This window comes from Mixophyes fleayi, chromosome 3 (assembly GCF_038048845.1).
Source record: "Mixophyes fleayi isolate aMixFle1 chromosome 3, aMixFle1.hap1, whole genome shotgun sequence".
Classification (NCBI taxonomy): domain Eukaryota; kingdom Metazoa; phylum Chordata; class Amphibia; order Anura; family Limnodynastidae; genus Mixophyes; species Mixophyes fleayi.
Window position 1 is genome coordinate 296,000,818 of NC_134404.1, and position 20,622 is coordinate 296,021,439.

At 39.2% G+C, this 20,622-nt stretch overlaps 1 protein-coding gene across 1 annotated transcript in view; it reads right to left on the bottom strand.

The window, feature by feature from the left end:
• Positions 1 to 8,707: 8,707 nt before the first annotated feature.
• Positions 8,708 to 20,622, bottom strand: part of EFEMP1 (EGF containing fibulin extracellular matrix protein 1) — a 68,143-nt gene continuing 56,228 nt past the window's right edge. The window contains exons 8-11 of the mRNA XM_075203847.1: positions 18,868 to 18,987; positions 14,609 to 14,735; positions 12,611 to 12,806; positions 8,708 to 10,904 (exon numbers count right to left, since the gene is read on the bottom strand). Of these exons, the coding sequence (XP_075059948.1) occupies positions 10,743 to 10,904; positions 12,611 to 12,806; positions 14,609 to 14,735; positions 18,868 to 18,987 (605 nt within the window). The 3' untranslated portion in view covers positions 8,708 to 10,742. The remainder of the gene's footprint in view (positions 10,905 to 12,610; positions 12,807 to 14,608; positions 14,736 to 18,867; positions 18,988 to 20,622) is intronic.

The following is a 20,622-nucleotide window of genomic DNA, read 5'->3' on the forward strand; positions in this document are numbered from 1 at the left end:
CACTGCGCCCTCCATTATGCTTTTGCCCCCTTCACCTGACTTTCCTTCATCACACTATACTATGCTGCTCCCCCCCTTTTTCAATCCCACTGTGCCATGCCTCCCCCTTTTTAACCCCATTGTGCCATGCTGCCCCCAGTTTTTTAACTCCGCTGTGCCATGCTGCCCCCCTGTTTTTTAACCCCACTGTGCCATGCTGCCCCCCTGTTTTTTAACCCCACTGTGCCATGCTGCCCCCCTGTTTTTTAAACCCACTGTGACATGCTCCCCCCTGTTTTTAACCCCACTGTTCCATACTGCCCCGTTTTTTAACCCCACTGTGCCATGCTGCCCCCCTGTTTTTTAACCCCACTGTGCCATTGCTCCCCCATTTTTTAACCCCTCCGTGCCATGCTGCCCCCTTGTTTTTTAACTCCACTGTGACATGCACCCCCATTTTTTTCATTTAGAACACAAATACTTGATAGCTTATTTGTACATTGAAATTTAAAGTTGATATTTGTGTGCTACATGAAAAACAGACAGTATTTAACTCATGTGCAAAACAGAACACTAATTTGCACCCTTTGCATTGTAACATGGTTTTGTCCAGGAGACTGAAATAAGAAGTTTCTTAAGTTAAGATCCTTAATGAATCAGGCCCGTTATTCTTAACCTGTTTGTGATGAATTGCATGATACTGCCAATGCCCCTGTGTGAGTTTAGTTAGAAATGTTAATGTAAATTGACTTAAAGTGTAAAATCTTAAAAAAAAATAGTTTGTGAATTAAAAAATAAAACATAAAAGGAGTTGTGTATCCTCAATGGCAACAACTCTACCAAGTTATCTTGATGAGCAGAGACCTACAGCCTCAGATATTTCTCAAGATTTTGGTTTACGCCCATTGTTCTAAAGGTGAGCTTAATATCCATATTTTGCATGGAGCTTGCCAAAACTTGGATGTAAATTATGTACATCTGCTGAAATGAACTGCTTAGCCTCCCTACCGGTTATAGCGTCATGTATGCTGCACATTTTGCTGACCAGCTTTGTTCCTGTGAAATCTCTGTATTTCTGGCCTGATTCTTGATGTGACCTTTGGCTTGTTATTGGACCCTACTTGAATGCTGATTGCCCCTGACTTCTGCCTGTGTTTTGATTACTTGTTTTTGCAACCTGCCCTGACCTCTGGCCTGTTTTCCTGGTTTTCTGGTTCGCTACTGACCCTCGACCTTTGGACTGACTCTGATATATGCCTCCTGTATTCCGGTTTCCCTCCACCGTTGCGCTATGGTAATCACAGATAAACTTTTACTACTTTAGAGTGAAGTCCTGGGGGCATCTGAGTACCTCCAAACATTATCAGTTCTATTAACAGTTGGAGGTTTGTATGTGCTTTATTATTGTGTTGTTATTGATATAATAAATGTGCATTATTAGAAATTGTTACAAAGTGTGATTTATGGTAGGTATCCAAACGTCCGCAGTAGCTGGCTGCGCTTATTATATTGTTTGTGTTTTTTTGAAAGCTGTGGAAGCATTTACATTTATTTCACCTGAATAGGATTATGAGGCTATCAAAAGTGTTCTGCTGAGTTATTTTAACATCAACAAAACTTAAAATTTTTAAAAATTTACTGACTCTGACACCTTGAGTTCTGAAATATGTGATGATCCAGAAACAGTTTCTCACGTTGTGCCCAGCAGATGTGAAAGAATGGGTAATGAATCATGAACATGCGTCATCTGAGGTGGCTGGCAGGGTGGCTGATGAATACACCTTTACTTGGTTACTAGCATCTAACAGAGGAAATTATGTGTCAGGGCAGTCTACATGGAAAGGAGAGCTACCTGGACAAGCACCCCCACCCCCCCTTGCAAATCCACTTGATGTTTCTTCTTTTTCTGGGATGGTAGGTGAAAAGCCAGTTTTGGGAGACACCTTCCTCTGTTTTCTTTGCACCAAAGTATGAACATCAGTAGCACCTGTTCGGAGAAGAAAAAGCCTATTCCTTGCATTGCGGGGATACCTTCCCTAAGTGCACCCCCCACTGTTCTGTGTGTTGATGGAGTCCAAGAGAGCCAGAAGAACAACCTGCAATTGGTCACTGTGGGTGACAAGGTAACTGGGGTTATGAGACAAAGGGGTTTGATGTTATCCTTGTACATTCAGAGTTTGTGAGATCAGAGAACCTTATTCTTGGTAAGACCATTTGTGTGAAAGAGGGTGGGAGGGATCCACCATGCACTGCCTATGGCCTGGGTATACCTAAATTGGAATGCTAGGAAAGGGCTGTGAGAAGTGGGGGTAGCGGATAATATTCCTTTAAATATTTTACTGGGTACTGATTTAGGTATAATGTTTTCTTAACATGCCTCTGATGATAATGTTATTGATTCTGCCGTGTTAGAAACTAACCATGCTTTCCCTCAGATGTTATATTCTAGATTAGGGATACATTGTGACTGGGAGGGAGAGCAGAGGGAACATGTGTATCAATCTGTGCTTGAGTCAACATGGTCCAAAACTATGGAAGCAGCGGAGCTCACCATATAGGAATTGAGCTGGCAACAGCAATGTCAGTTGAACTCATTGGGTCCAGGAGCCGAAGGGAGATGGTCTTCCAATAGATCTTCTAAACAGCCTTCACCTTGGTGTGATGACAAGACTTGGCACCATGTCAATACTATCTCACGGCCTTCACAAAAAATTTTATGGTTTTTATTTGTGGACATATAATTATGTGGGAGGTAAGGAACAGATATATTCTAAAGTGCAGCCATTTCCAAGTGCCGTATACATGCCAATAATATTTCCTAACTAGAAATCTGGGTGTTGGAATGTCTGGAGTAATCCCTGTTTATCCCTACTTCCCTTTCCTCAATCTCTTTCTTTATCTTACTCTTTCCCCTCTCAAGAATATTCTCGATTCTGCCTATCTCTCTCTCTCTTCATTCCCCTCTTCCTTAGCATCCTCATTCAACCCTCAATCCCCTTCTCTCTCACCATATAATTTCTCTTCTCATCAGCAGACACCCCCCACCATCACCCCTGAGTTTTCTATTTCTGCCCTTATTCCTGGGTGTCCCCCCTCCCTGGTTTACAGTCAGTGCCTCCAGCCCCATGGTTATTTCTAATCTCTTACCACCTTCCCATTCTCGCTTATCCTCCTCTTTTCTATAGTTCTCATTTTACCTTAGACCCAGGCTGTCACATCTATGACACTTAAGAAAGCTAGGAGGTAAAACAACGGTGCCCCCATATATCGATGCCCATGGCAACACCCGTGCCCTTCTCATCTTTGCAGCTTGTGCAGCGGCACTTATTGCACTGTAATAGTTATGGCTATGGACTCTGGGCTCTGGTGTTGTGCAGTAGAATTGCAGGGTGGACAATCTGTTCCTTGTTTTCATCAGTTTACCATTTTTTTAAATGTGCGTATGCCACCAAAAAACAATAAATTACTGTTGTAATATTTTCATTGGACACAAACAGGATGTAGTGTAGTTTTCAACTTGGAGCTCTGCAGCAATTGTTAAACCACACAATCTAAATGTCACTATATGTAGCCTATAGGAGAAAGGGGCGTTACCCGTTTAGTGGGTAACTCAGAGCATTTATTTCTTCCTGTAAAATGACTTGACCTGTATATGTCTTTGGAGGGGTGGAAGTCAGGCCTCCAACTATACATTCGAAGGGATTTCTTTTGCACCTTTGAGACAAACTTTAAACAGGAAAGTGCATTTCTGAAGTGAATTAAAGTCCACATGTCCCCTAACCCTTATGCTGAATTTAAGACATAAACTAAGCTAAAATAAGGGCGTGACATGCAGTGATGAAACCAAGTTCATCAATATATGCTTTCGTGAGACTCTGCTTATATTTTAAGAGAAAAGCCGAACAATTGAAATTGGTCCTAAAATGGTTGTTGGATGGACTTTAGTGACACGTGCATAATCCATCTCAGTAACAGGCTTTAGTTGCTCTTTTGTTTTTCTAATAAAATGCGATCATAAACAAATAAAAAGTAGTTGCCTTCATTATTATTCATTGGAGTTTTTTTCTTTAAGGCAGGTGTATGACCTGTAAATGTTCGTGGATAGTTACCATTCAGCAGTGATATTGCTGAGAGTCAGGAATGTACGGTTGTAAAAATAAGTCCTAGTGCTAACAGAGGATTTTATCCCATGTGTACTGAGTAAGAGCATTGTGTCATCAATCCAACAGCTGTTCTATATTTTTATGATTGTTTTAGAGTAATAAACATTCACCACTAATGAAAAGTGCATATTGTTGTTATAAGAAACAGAATTGAATAACATCCTTTTATTTCTGAACCCTCACTCAGTAAATTATTCCTCAGCGACACACAATATCCTTGTAGCTTATCAAACTTGGACAGATATTTTGTTTACTTCTTGAAATCCTTTTTCAGAGTAAATAGAATACACAGTCTTAAGAGACGCTCAGTCTCCCATGAAAATGACCTCCATGCCAGATTCACACCATTTTCCTGTCATTTAAAATAGAATTTATAACATCAGTAAATAGTTTCATATGGTTGTATTCTGTAGGTGGATTCTCCCAAAAGATCAGATTAAACATGTTTAAATAATCACAAACATGTCACTTCAAGTGTTTGCAGTTACATAATCACATTTTTATGCAGTATAGGGTTTCTAAATGATTCTAATGTATTCTATAGAACAGGCTCAGGCAACATGTGTTTCTACGTTTGCTGTGGAACTAACAGTACCAAAATGACCTGAGGCCTTGTGATCCTTCCAGGGCTTTTAAACAAGTTAACATTATATATTTGGACTGCCTTTCTACTTTCAGGCTGAAGAACTTAGCCTCTCAAACATTTTCAAGGATTTCATATTGCCCCTGCTACAAACTTAAACTCTTACTTTATACTATGGGAACAGGTAACAAGACTATCAATGTTGTCTTTCTTGCAACCAGACTGTAAATTCGACTTTTGGCCTCTTAAACCTGTGCTATATATTTCTGAAAGGGACTCTAATGCTATATTTTCTGTTTTCTTTTTGTATTTGGCTGAATGTATTCAGATATTGCTAATTTTCCTTCTATGTAGCACATTGGGTGATACAGTACTCGAACAGATTTAATTAGTGCAGTGCACACTTTTATAGGTGGGGAGTAGAGTATCCGGCTTCCTACTGAATCTCTTCTGTTTGTAATTCTTTCAAACTGTACTTCAGTGATGGGAAGGACACTCATGGGCTATAGTATAGGGGAATGTTTAGCACTTCTAACCTAACTCCCAATACTTCTTGATGTACCCCAACTTTAATTTTGGTATTATCCATTGCATGATGGCGTGATTTTACATGTCTGTGGGCCACTTCACCTCTCCATTTAGCTGAGGTATTACCAACTGCTCCACAACTAGTGCTCATTAGTTCTCCACAACTACATGTATTATTTTAAGCTAGGTATACACTGAATTTTCCGACCAACGTGTTATCTACAACGATTGTATCTGCAACTGAAGGTCCGATCAGTCGGACAATTCATGCATACGCATGATTTACCTTCAGATCTGTGCTCTTCACCTGGTCCTCTAGTCATTTACAGAATGACAGCACAATATTCATTCACTCATTCCTTCCTGTCACACTGATTAAAACCGCCTTGTTATAGCTATCCACATGTCATAACAAATTTTGTTAGCTTCTGTGACTCTGAATTGAAATATTCAGCCTCAGAATGAACAAACTATTTATTCCATCTACACCACTTTCTACATTTCTTCACCGGGACATGTTCTGTAAACTCTATGGAGATCGGGATTGTGAGTACATACACACTACATGATCGGAAGGTGATTGGAATGAGTTTATTAAACAGTATGACCAACCTAATGAGCCAACAATTGGCACTTTGTGGCAATTTTCAACTATCATGTCAGGATACACACTAACGCGACATCTGAAAGAACACTTGTATGTCAGCTGATTGGCCCAATTATTGGATGGAAAATCCTCCAGTGTGTACCCAGCAGGCCCGGTGCTCCCATTAGGCAAGGTTAGGCACTTGCCTAGGGCGCCGGGCTCTGGAGGGCGCCACAAATTAAAAATTTCTTTAAAACTGTGCGGCGACCGCTGACCATACCTTTCACGGCCGCCGCACAGCTTCACATACATCCACAGGGAGGGGGGGAGGGACTATTGCTCACCACCACCGCCACCTCTCTGCTCTGTCTCCTCCCCTCCACTCACTGACTGACTGTCGGGCGTGACATCATCATCACGGCCCGACAGTGTCAGTGAGTGGAGGGGAGCAGACGGAGCAGAGAGGAGGCAAGTTAGAAGCAGGTAAGAAAAGACGCACATTTTCAAAATGGGCGCCCCCACCCTGCACACTTACACACTATTTTGTAAGTGTGCAGGGTGGGGGCGCCCATTTTGAATATGTGCTGGGCGGGGGGGCGCCGATTTTGTAAATGTGCCTAGGGCGCCACGGACCCTAGCACCGGCCCTGGTACCCAGCCTAATACACTTAAAACACATCTTTTAAATCAGAGCATTATGTGAACACACCTATACAAATCACCAAAAAGTTTGCTTTATAGCTGCCTCTAAGGACATGTGTTGCTCTATTTTGGATAGGTTGTATTGTTGCTATCTTTATAAGACTATCAGTGAAAGAAAGTATAATTACCTATTTTTCCCATGATTTCTGTTGCCATTTGATGGATTTGTTACTGGAACATTACAAGATATTAATAGCAATTGAATCCCCTCAGATCTGCTTAAATGCTGAGTCAACTTTCTTCCAATATTGGAGAGCAAACTGAGGAATAAAAGTGAAAGTTTGGTTCCAAATGAATAAAGCCAGAGAACACAAACACTTTCATGGCCTATATCCAAGATAGTAGATTGGAAAATCCTTTGCATCTGAGAGCAATCTTTTTTTTCCTCATTGGGTCATTTTTAGCTCATTTAATATCTTCATTATGTTGCTGTTTTGTGAAATTATGCTGAACTATATAAAACATAATTACCTTATATGTTAGCATGTTCAAATATTTTTCCTGCAGTACATATACTTAGGATCTCAGGACATCAGGTTATTTTAGCCCCATATTTTCTTCAGCTTAGTGAATATTGTATAATTCCTTCCTGGGAGGTCTTGGCATGAGATGGATGGTTGTTGGGTGGTTTCTATTTATATATCAGTGTTTGATGCATGTTGACATTATTTGTGTTGTAAGTATAACCCTTTGTATAAGGTTAGTGACAGAAACAAGGAACCACTCTCACTCTACATGTAACATTTATTTATTGTGGGCTGTTAAGACAGCCAGCAAAGACAAATGTAAACCATATTACAGGGTAGATGGAAAGCCAAGTTCATAACTAAGAGCTTAGTTTCTGAATGGGTTGGAAAGGTGGCAGAGTACATGAACTATCATTTTTTTTTTCTTTGTTATGGCACACCCATAGCTCATGGATCTCCTGCTGAGATGCTGGTCAGATTGGGTTGTCTCTCAATGAATGAGGGTTAGCTGCTACGATGTGCTCCTCAGGGCCTGATTAAGAGTTCTGGCCGCCCTAGGCTATTTCAGCTGTAGAGCCCCCCCCCCACCTTGTCAAGCCACCTCACCTGCCCCCTTCAACCTCTGCACCTGCCCCCTTCAGCCTGCTCACTTGCCCCCCTCAGCCACCTCACCTGCCCCCTTCAGCCTGCTCACCTGCCCCCTTCAGCCACTTCACCTGCCTCCTTCATCCTGCTCACTTGCCCCCTTCAGCCTACCCCCTTTACCCACCTCATCTGCCCCCTTTAGCCACCTCACCTGCCATCTGCCACCCCTCCCCATGTGACATTAGAACGGACTTACCTGCTGTGGAGACCTCTCTTCAGCGCTGTGTATGACAGGCAGTCTGGCAGCGATCGCCTGTCAGTGTGGCTGCGGGCACTTCTTACTCTGGTCACGTGAGATGTGGAAGTCCTGATCTCATGTGACCAGAGTAAGAAGCGCCCGCGGCCACACCAACAGGCAGCTATCATCGATTGCTGCCAGACTGCCTGTCATGTGATAGTGACAGTCGGGACCGCTCCTTTAGACCAGGGGCGGTCCCGATAACTCCGGCTGCCACATTTAGAAACAAAAACAAACAAAAAAAACATCTCAGCGACGCTGTGCCCCCCTGACTCCAGCGCCCCAGGATGCAGCCTGGTCAGCCTATTGGCTGATCAGGCCCTGGTGCTCCTGGTTTGTTGACAGTGCACAGACCTTTTATATAGTCTTTCTTTCATGTTCTCTGACTTTTCTTACTGTTGCAGACATATGCAATCCTATGATAAACTACAATCTAAATAAATAGTAAATTGTCACTTTGTGTACCTGCACTTAAGCACTTCGTAAAGTAGAACATGTATGTGCACTTGATGGACATATAGGTACATATCGGACAATAATATAATCCATGCTTTCAAATTTGAATTTTATTTGAATGTGTTTACCCCCTGTGTAATTCCTTGCTTGATGTTGAACACTCTCCAGTTGTCCACTATGTAAAAAAAAATCCTTGAAAGTAACAGGCCCTTTAGTATTTACATGAGACAAAAATGAGGAACAAATTAAAAAATAGGCACTACTGCTGCTCATTGTATTACATCAGTTCCATCCAACTGTTTATAGTAGCAGCTCTGATGAAGATTATTTTTTAGGAATACAATTTATAGATGACAAACACTTTGTTAGTTTAATATTTATTTTATTAAAAACTTTGTACATTATAGTAAAAACAGTTTAATCAATGCCCTTACAATACATGAATACCAACTAATGAAATAATTGTGGAATCATAAGAGTCACCAGAGATATAATACACATATATGAAAGTATATTTGATAGGCACATAAAATGTTTAGGACATCTGAGATGAAACAACAAAGTATCAATGTAAATTGTTTAAGGCAAGCTTATTTGATTTAGCATTTTATCACTTGTATATATTATATTTCTATGATTTATTTTGACTTATAATCATATGTGCATAATTGTTGCTAATATTACCAAAAATATTATCATAGCATATTATCATTTAAACAAGTGTATGTGTTCAAATGATTGAGTATTTGCTGTTATACTCATGGCCTACATACGTTGGAGGTTGTCCTTTTCTGGGCTGGACCAATGTTCACGAGAATACAGGGGTTCGAATTACCAAGAACTTTGTTTCTCAATTATCTCATTCGTTTCCAGCAAATTGAAAGACTGAATTTCCATGAACATTTGTCCATCTCATAAAAGTACTGTCTAAACTGGCCATTTACAACATACAAAAGATCCAATATGTAGTCTCACAGTGCACATTGATTTGTGCAAGCGTGCCTAGATGTCTGCCAAGCTCATTAGTCTACAGAGTAATATGCAAGCCTCCCTGTTGCACTTCAGCAGATAAGCGCATTTCACACTTAACAGTGACATAAAAAAAAACTGTCCCTGACTTTCATGGTTTATATAAGCCATAAACGAGGCTAAATAGAACAGTATTTTAGGAGCATAATGGAAATGTTTTAGTAAATGAAAGTTGTGGTTCTAACGTGGTAGAAGTTTGGACTTTTATGTAACGTTTGCACAGTGTGCAAAAAGTTTGCAGAGTCGCCTCCTGAGAATGGAGGAAGCAGGCACCCTAATGTGCGTTGGTTGGACCACCCAGGGATGCCAATGCAAAACCATGATGTTTGGCGGTGCATATTTAAGGCACTTTGTAAATGAGACCCAAAGTGTGTGCCCATGGTGTGTACCCAACTAAGTGGTCTTAATATGGAAATAACAATATGCAGTTTTTGCTCATGAGGAATTTTTTTAACACACCACCTATTTCATAGTATAGTTTATTTTCCATCAAATTGAATTTAGTAAAATGTTTGATTCTTAAATGCATGTCTTGATGTTCTGCCTCCTCAATAATTTTGGTTATTTTGTTTCACAGTCTACAGGTCTTTGATGTTAATATTGCAGTCTATGAAGATGGTAAGTCATGGACAGGTTAAAATAAGGCAACTTTTAATACAAAACAGACACGTAATAACACCACAATAACTGCAAGAACTATGCACGTTTCCTAATCAAACAGATTGCTAAGTTCAACTGAATGTAATTGAAGGCACTATATGAAAAAAAAGATAGTACAACATAAAATATCATATCTAACAATCCTGTGAGTTTACTAGCTAAACTCATTCAGTTTCTGTATGTGATACAATAAACAATGTTGTTAACACATGTTATGTATTTAAGGCAAATGCAAACAGTAACACAATTTCAGGAAAGAAATACTTTTAACATATAACTACTGGCAAGATATTTACATGATATAAACAAAACTGTCTTAGTTGTAGTGTTTTAAAACATATCCTGTATTGCTAAAAGACAGCAATATTTTGGCAAGACCAATATTTATGAAACTGCAATCTACAAATTCACTGGAGTCTAGTGATATCACTGAGACATGATGCATGGAATGATGTGACTCGTTTTTGTTGAAATGAAAGGTGGAATTCTCATGAATATTGGCTTCACCAATAAAATAGCCGTCTCCACTGATGTTAGGATGTAAGCATATTTTGACAAAGAAATAGTATGTATTTGTAATGTAACAACAAGAAGGTGTGCATGGGCTATGCTTAAAATGTGATCCAAACAAAATCATCTATAAATAGAGCGTTATGTACTGTAGAGTATACTGTTTTGTTTCCAGTGATGAATTTTTGGCCAAGGCACTAAAATGCATATGGCCCAACTATTACTGTTAGTCGTAAAACGGAACTTGAACGGTAGTTCATTAAGCTGTTAACAGTCACCATTTCCAGGTCAACAATGTATTCTCTTGGTCCAGGTAATGGTTTGATCATGACAAGCATTGCACTTACTGGACTTGTATGCTGGAAGACAGGACAAATAATGATTGCTCTTTTCTGTATTTACATCAACTGTTCAATAATGATGATATTTTCATATTTTGTACATATTTAGGTGCCTATTTATCAACCTAGAAACTGTAGTTGTCTGGGGCTTAAAGCATAAAAAGAGTAATAAGGCTATTTATTTACGGAGCCTCTTCAGTCGTAAATCCAGTTCCCATAGGTGTCTTTGGGAACTGCGATTTTTACCCTAATTATCAAGCTCCAAAATTAGGAGCTTGATCCAAGTAGCTAACGCCATATGAAAATGGTGTTAACCTTATATCCTATGGGGAGAGCATCGCAGGAAAGGGATCTCCTTCCCCTGCAAGCTTCATGCTCTCCCCATCGCAGATTCAGCCATGCCATAGAAACCTAAAGTGATCACAATTGCAATCACTTTACTATAAATTATTCGCTGGGACAGGCTCCTATCGAAGTCGATGTCTCAGCTAATCAATTTTAAAAAATTGGCACGTTAATTCATTAATTTCTTATCATTGTGATAAGACATTTAATTTAACATTAAGCTTAGTCATAAATAGACCCCATATTCATAAAACCAATGAATTATTGTATTATTGTTTTTGTATTATTTCACAATTTTTCTCACATGCCCCATAGAAACATAAAGGGGGGTATTCAATTGTTCGTCCGGACCTCAGAAAAACTCGCGCTCTAAAACTATTACCGTTAATACGGTAATATTGCGCGTGAATACCGTTCATACGGTAATTTACTCGCTAAATTTCAGCTCGCAGCTCAGGGAGCTGCGAGCTGAAATTCAGCGAGTAATTACCGTATTAACGGTAATAGTTTTAGAGCGCGAGTTTTTCTGAGGTCCGGACGAACAATTGAATACGCCCCACAATGTGTCAATCTCTACTAGCTTTGAGATGTAATAATCATCATCATCATACAGAGAACTCACTCACATCAGTCAAATTTAAAATACACTATATACTTCTAGGCGCTCAACGCACTGGGATTCTAATAAATCTAAAATGTATCTCTCTTTTATTTTTATATTTATATATTATTACATTTGTTCATTTGTTGCCGCTCCCCAATAGGGGGGATATGCCACCTCCCCTGATAAAGAGACAAACTTTAAATAAACAATCAGGGGCGCCAAAATTAAATATAAATATCAATTATAGAAAGGTATTACAAAATATGGCAGAATTGAACTCTCAAACACCTGGGTTGCACAAGATAATATAAATTTATTTAATAAAACAATGTTAACTATAAACCTATAAACAAATGCACCCTATTATCAAAAATTATATTATATTGTAATAGGATGCTTTTGTGTGTTGGTTTATAAAAGCAGCATAGGAGTGATTACGTTCAGAAAATATTGCATGCTGTGCCTTTAGAGCATATTGGTTCCCATATAACAAGGAAGGAACATTCTCCCTTCACTTCAGTCAGTCACCAAAAAAAGCAATATAACTCTAACGAACGCTGGCACTTTGGTAGCAAGCACTAGATTTCAAGGGGCCCAAAGAGTATAGCATTATGCTACTATTAGGTTGTTTTGTGACAAAGTAAATTTTAACATATGCATGACAGATACATTTTAAGGAAACACACCCTCTGGAGGTGCAGTAGTTAAGTGGATTTGAGAAACCTTGGCTTAAACCAATCAATAAAGCTTTACAATTTAAAAAAAAACAACTCACCCGTAAGTAGAAATCTCCATTTTCATTTCCAGATTTAATCCTAAACGTGTTTATTGTATTAGAGTAGATCAAAGTGGCCTGAATCTGAAAGATATCAGAAGGCACAGCTCGATTTGATCGGATGCTCATGTATTTGTGGACAATGCTGTATGGTTGGTCCCGACAAAGTGGATTCGTAACATGGCAGATACAGCGACTGAAAAACAGCAGAATATGGTTTTGTTGATGTATAAATGACAAGTACAAGCACAATCTGAAATTTTTATTCTTGCCACCATAATTAACCTTAAGTAAGTGTAATTTGCTCATACTGCATATGTCTCAGACTGCCTTATTTCCGTAGCTATCTCTAGGCTGCACTTTGACAAACAGATCCTGTCGCCTACTTGCTGACCAGTAGGTGGAAACATACTGGCCAGATAACGCGAATCGCTCTTTCATTCCTGGCATCTGTTTTCTTGACTATATATTCCCTTCCTTCTGGAACTTCAGGGCCTTGCATTGCCTACTCCTTCTTCAAGTTATTATCCACATCCTGAGTATACTGAGTGCCTATTGTCCTCCACCACAGTCTTGCCTAGATGTAGCTCCTGGACTATGTCTGCCTTGCCCATACTATCCTGGCCCTGTGCCCTTTCCCCAGCCCCAGTCTATTGTCTATTGACTCTGAAGACTTTGTGCATCAAAATGAGTTACGTGCTCTGTGTTAAGCTTATACATTATACATTATTTATTATTTATAGCAATGTGTTCACTGTTTTCTTTATTTTATTCAAATATGTGTCTAGTTTACAGCGTGGGTAAGACTGATCTTTATACTGAAGCCACGTTTCCAGATGATCCCTCCAGAAGAAATTGTGACTATATAATGACTTCATCTGTTCTATAGAGAAAATGGAGCAGACAAGTAGGGATTACAGATATTCCTTTTCATATGTGAAAATGGCATCCTTATAACAGGGCTATTATTTGTTGTCATGATCGAAAATGTGCAGTCAATTTAACAACAAAACAAATAAAGTTACTTCATGGGTGTAGAGCATGGATAAGGTCCTCCTTGCTCCAAAATACATTGCCAAAGTAAAAAAGGGGAAATAAAAAATAGAATTAAATATGGTCTTCAACTCCCCCAAATCCCTTCCCAGCCCACCAAAATTATGCCACATACAGTATTTTCTAACACACACACACACACACATATACACACACACACACACACACACACACACACACACACACACACACACACACACACACACACACACAAAGGCAGAATGCTTTTTATTCCAAACCTACAAACCCAAAGTGTGTCTGCTCAAAGGATTTGTCCTTTGTGCTCAGTGACGACCGACAACCCCCAGTTCCCCAGATTACATTATTATTTTACATGGCATTTTCCACTGCTTCTTTAAGAAGAATTTATAGGCTAAACCAAAGAATTTGTAAACTGGTTCATGGTGTTTAAATCAGCTTGAATCAGCAGAACCTGAATAAGTAACACATCTGTTTGATCCTCTCTAATCATGGTCACATGGCACATACACATATTGCTTTTCATTATTTACTAAAGGCTTTGGAGACACATATGTTGACAAATACAGTGACTGAGGGTGATTGATGTAATAAGGGATTCATATATTTTGCACTCCGTGTTTGCTCAATGTTTATTCTGTCTATTGCACTTAAGATGCATGTAGGTGGCCACGTGGATAGAATGTCAAAATGGGTCATTTTTGTATAAAAGTCTTCTACACAAAGACTTCCAATCTAGTATGCCCGCCGGTCTAACGAGTCAAGAGGGTCATTATAGGTACTCTCCATATAATGAAAATGAAGCGAAATAATAAACAAACTATGCAGTGAGGAAAAAGAGCAGGTTTTTTTTCCTATACATATAGGTATAATTTGATGAGCACCGAAATCATAAAGCAGCAAGTGTTTTAGGGTCAGTATTGTGAAGACATTAGAAGCAGAACATTTTATATGCAATGTACTTACTTATCTGACATACGAACATAAGGGTCTTGGCAGGGGTTTGCTGGGTAACATCGGAATCCACCAAAATAATTCCAACACATGCCCTCTTCTCCACAGTCATGAGTGTTGCTTTCACATTCATTTATGTCTGGAAATGTTTTAAATGAAAAAAACAATATTTGTGCTAACGGGATGCTAAGTTTGCTTCATACATTCAATATCATTATGGTAACAATTTCAATAACTGACCACAATATTTGTCATTGACAATGTCTAAAACCCCATCCATAGGGCATTATATTCACCCTTATCCAGTGGTTCCCAAACTGTGCGCCTAGGCTCCCTGGGGTGCCTCAGCGATCTCACAGAGGTGCCTCGGCCAGGGCCAGTGGTAAGGAAGGCAGGGGAATACTTGGTAATTATTTTGGCTTAGGGGTGCATTGAAAAAATTATGGAGACCCTAAGGGTGCCTTGAGCTTAAAAAGTTTGAGATCCACTGCGCCTAATCTATTATAAGTATAACAAAAGAGACCCATGACGACATGCTGACGCCATCTGCTGCATGAACTTTTTATTGAACCTAATTGGTATGACGAATTGCAGCCTATTTCCCCCACACAGATCTGTGTGCTTTCAGACCCTGCAGGGCACTATAAACACCCACACCAGGGAATCCACAACCCAGTGTACCTTCTGATTGCAGGCTCTTTTCCAACCCCAGATTCATGTAGGATACCTCCTCTAGTGCCTCCAAGCACAGCCAGTCCAGCTGCTATACACATTCCCCAGCTCTTGTTGCTTACTGGATCAGGTGACCCCAAGATCTGAGCTTAATGATTATCCAGAGTGGCTGCACATTTTGAATAGTCATCCTGGGAACTTCCTGGTAGAAGAACCAACGATAGCCGCACTCATCCCTGCTCTCTAATATCTTAAGTGCACTTTCACCAACCTGAATTTTGTCTGACCTGGATGTGTCTCAGCCTTGGGTCTCATCAACCTTAATTACTCTTAAACAATATCAAAGTGATCAGCAGTGTAGGTTCACAACCTTATTCACCAGTTGTTAAATTAATTCATGCATCAGATGAGTCAGTCAAAAAATAAATATTGTTTATTATGCGAATAAGGAACCTTCATAAAATTCTATTAAAAAGTGTTTCAGAAGAATAAAAGTTTTAATATAACATGCACTGCAAACTACAAAAGCTTCAGAGGGGACCTTAATATATCTATCCTTCACGACTTTATAGCAGCATAGAGTCAGTACATAAAACAAAATCAATTACATGTTTTGGTTATTTCATTTAATAATCAAGACATAAAGGATCCAAGTCTACAGACTATCTTGTTGTGGTACACAAGTATACAATTAAAGGTCGCCGTTATTTAGTGTGTTTCATACAGTGCAGGAAAAAAGTCTTTGTGTTGACGCGTTTCAAGGCATATAGCGATTTCATTGGAAGAGGCATATTCACGGTCCAAAGTTCTTGCTTTTTTAACAGCTTCCTACCAATCAGTATCTGTCATTAGTTAATAAGGCACAAGGTGTACTATTGCCGTTTATTATTCAAGGTATATGTGAACATATCGAACTGACTCATCTGTGTTGAATAGTGTCATTTAAATAATAAATACATAACTATACAGAAATGTGAGATTACACATATAGAGATTTCCAACTATTTTTCTGCAAACAGAAAGCAATAATAAGACAATAATAAAACAATAATAATAATAAGCCATTAATAAGATCATTAGACTATAACAGGGTTTCCCAAACCCAGTCCTCAGGGCTCCCCAACAGTGCAGGTTTTCCATATCTCCTTGCTGGAGCACAGGTGTATTCATTACTGACTGACACATTGTAACAGATCCACAGGTGGTCCTAATTATGTCACATGTGATCCAGAAAACCTGCACTGTTGGGGAGCCCTGAGGACTGGGTTTGGGAAACCCTGGACTATATCATTACATGATTGGACCGGATCTCCACTACAGATGGGCTGACAAGCCCCTACACTGGTGAGCTACATCTTTGTTTCTAATTGACCCCTGGATATCGGGGATTTGTATTCCTAAATGAGGAGGAAAATAATTTCATAAAAAGAAGGCTCAAGTGATACTATGTGGGACATAATATAACTGGATCCTTTATGTGCTGGATTATTACATGAAACGTTTAATTGATACCGTTTTATGTACTGACTCTATGCTACTATAAAGTGGTGACTCCACGGATAGATATACTAAGGTCTCATTCAGATGATCTGCAGTTTTTAGTGCAGGTTATATTGAGACTTGTATTCTTTTGAAACACATTTTTATAGAATTTTATGAAGGTTCATTATTTGCATAATAAATAATGTTGATTTTAGACTGACTCATCTGATGAATAAATTAATTTAATAACTTTTGGTGAATAAGGTTGTGAATATGCAGCGCTGACCAATTTGAATTTCATTACTGTGTATTTAATTGAGGGAATCTCAGAACACTGGGCCAGCAGCAACTTCACATAAGTCCTTTTAAATTAATAGCGCCAAAAATATGGTACATTTTTTCTTCCTTATTCACTCCTAACCTGATGTGGGTCCTCCTGCAAATCCAAGTGGTTCTCAGGGGTAACTGAGTATATGATAGGTTACACTCCTTTGACCGTCCGGCTACACCTGGGGTTCTTGATATTAAGCTCATCCTTGAGGTTGGTAACTCACGGCTGTGATCATTGCAATACAGGACTACTAAACCTAATCATAGTGCCACCAAACATTTAAAGCCATGGCCACTCTCCATGCCTATGATCTGGGATCTCTGTTAGGCTTTTTAACTTAAATATCTGTCATTGACTCAAGAAAGGGTGATATATCCATGGAATAAATAATTCAAAATAAACTACATAATACAGCCTGATAATTTTTTTTTGCATCTAATTATTTTAATTATCAAAAACAACTACCGGTATGCATATTTTTTTAAGGAACAATATTCACATATCCTCTCCAAAAGAAATGGTAAATTTACAGCTTTGCACACTCCAAAGAAAACAATTTATCTCATACTGATGAGGTCAAAGTAGTCTGGAACAGAGCTGACTGTATGTGATTGTTCTGTGTTAGAACAAACCTATATTATATTTTAAAGACTCTAGAAATCTAATGCAGTGATTTAAAAGGCTGCTATGTAATTTGGTCTATTCAGAAGTGCATTTTCCTTTTGTAGAGGTTAATGTCCCAGAAAATTTCTAAAGCTACTCGTAGGGGAAAGCAGAAGAGTACCAGATCCCTGGGGAAGCTTTGGTTGAATCAAGGATAAAAGCACCTGTCCCAGCCTCGTAGCAAAAGTGGACCTGAAAAAATCAGCCACCTAGGGTGCTTTATGGCTCTAGAGGTTGGGAGTCAAAGGGCCTTCCTTATTTTGTAGAAGAAACAGAGACTGGTGACTCCATGAGCACCAGGGTGTAGCGGCTATGGGGCCCGGATGAGAGGGGAGCCTGACAATGCTGGGTCACCCTCCACCATGGCGCCTCCCGCTCCTCCATGACACCACAGCTGGTGCTCTCTATTGAGAGCAGAGAGGGGGGCCTTGGGAAGATGGTATGGCTAATTTTACTACTGGGCCTGGCAATGCACTGTTCCGATTCTGATGACCACTACACATTCTGGCTTTGAGCACATGGAACAATTAATCACTGCACCTCAGACTTTAAACTACAAAAAGAAATACTTTTTCTAATTTGGAGAAACCAAAATTCCCCTCTATATTTTGTAAGAATACATCAGATTTACACTTTATATAGATATAAACACCTGATTCATTAAGAAAAAGTAAGGCAAAAAAATGAATACTTTTTGTCCTGGACAAACCATGTTACAATGCAAGGGGTGTAAATTAGTTTATTATTTTGAATATAAGGTAAATACTGGTTGTTTTTTCATGCTGCACACAAATACTTTTAAGCTTTATTTTTACAATAAAATTTAAAGTTGATCTAGGATATGCCCTACCCCTACTATTAATCTGTCCCCACTTTTTTATTTTACCTTTGCAACATGGTTTTGTCAGGTGTAAAGTTACTCCTTTTTTGCTTTACTTTCCATAGTGAATCAGGCCCTATATGTATTAGATATGACGCATTTTATCCGCTCTTTGAAAATAGGTTTTTAAATGAATACTGAACAATGCACGCTATATGCAGATTTTACAATTTGCTTCATTATGTCAATTTATGGAGTATAGTCTGTGTTTTGAATGAGAAGTCATTTAATAATCGTACAAACCTTGACATGACCGGGTTCCTACAAGTTGATATCCTTCTGGGCATACACAGGAGAATCTTCCTGGCTCATTAACACATTGGTATTGGCACAAATAACTGGATGTTCTGCATTCATCAATATCTGTTAAACAAGACATTTACAATATGAACATTGACAATAAATTTGCCTTTGTATGTTTGTTTTTCACAGGTAAGTAACAAAAATTGGCAAAGTACTTAAGCATATTCACAGACTTTTAGTAATAACAAATGATGCAAGGATTTTGTACAATGCCAATATTTAGTAAAATTTTACATTCAGCATCTTAATACTTTATCTTAGATAACAATGTTCTCTTATTAAAGTGTCAACAGGGGTATTGCTGCTATTTTGCACTGAAACCCCTTCCTCACTAACAGTGCTGCTAGTGGTTTAGAAATATTGCTGAGATTAAGATTAATGACATAGCATTATGAAAAATAATTTTCAATGATGCTGCCGATAACAGAAATATCATGTTCATCAGAGGAACATCACAGTCAAACACAGCTGAAATAAACTTGTCGTTTCTTTGATGACAAGGTTGATGAAGTCCTATGGGAGTGTTATTCCTGGTTATGGGATACTAATGGCAAAGAAAATCCATGATTATTTTGCATTTTCAATTTGCAACCCCCTCTTTGCATACTTAAAGGTGGGCATTTGCAGTTGCATCCACATTTATTTTTGGGACAGCAAAGCTAGGTTTTGTCACCCACCTTCCCACACATAATGGGGGAAATGTTTTCTTTCTATGTATATCACCTAGATATATCAGTGTTTAATATGTAAAAATGTGTTTTAAAATGCTTTAAATGTATTTCTTTTAATTTGCACTTACCCAAGTTGTCTAGATGGGGCTGGGGAAGCTGGCAGTATAGCGCCATGCCTCTGGAATCCCGTTCTAGAACAGGTGCCACGGATGTGGCCTGGGGTGTGCTCAGTAGTTGTTGGCTGCCTTGCTGCAGTCCCATATTCCAGTAGCACTGGAGGAATTCATTTGATTTTGGCGTCTCAGGAGACAAAGCGGAGACTGGAGCTCACAGAGATTTGTCATGGGATCTGGTAACTAGACTTTGGAGCTGAATTGGAGGTGGCACAAGACCCCGGGGCAGAAGCCCTGAAGTTATTTTGGGCAGTAGATTTAAAGATTTAATCTTCCAGCCCAGAAATAATGGCACAAAGACTGAGAGGGTCTGAGCGTCCCTGGCTCTGGCAGAGTGTGAACCAGGAGAAGAACATCCCTCACAATAGAGTTTAATGTAAAAAGAAAAATCATATTCCAGGCTGATCTTTTGCAATATATAAAAGGATCACCTTGGTTCATTGAAAGGGACAGGGGTGGCTGATGTACCCTTTAGCATGTGTGTAGAAATTATATATAAAGGGGCTAGAAGCCTTGTAAAGTGTATATCATCACTACCTTTCAGTGTGTGTGTAACAGCTCCTGTAAGAGCTATTTGAGCAATAAATATGTATTCACTGCAAAGATCTTGCTGTGCTCATGTGACCAACATCATCATCTCCCAGCTGCTCTGCATTGAGACTGACATCATTCCTCAGCATTTTGCCTGCTATCCAGCAGTCCTGAACAATTATCCAAAGTAACCAGATGTGCTCCGGTAGTTTTACAGACTACCCAGAGTCCAGCATTTCCAAGTACCGGTGAAAGAGACAGGTGGTGGCAATTATATCCTCCTACAACTGGGGGCATCATATCGGTGCACAGAGCACACT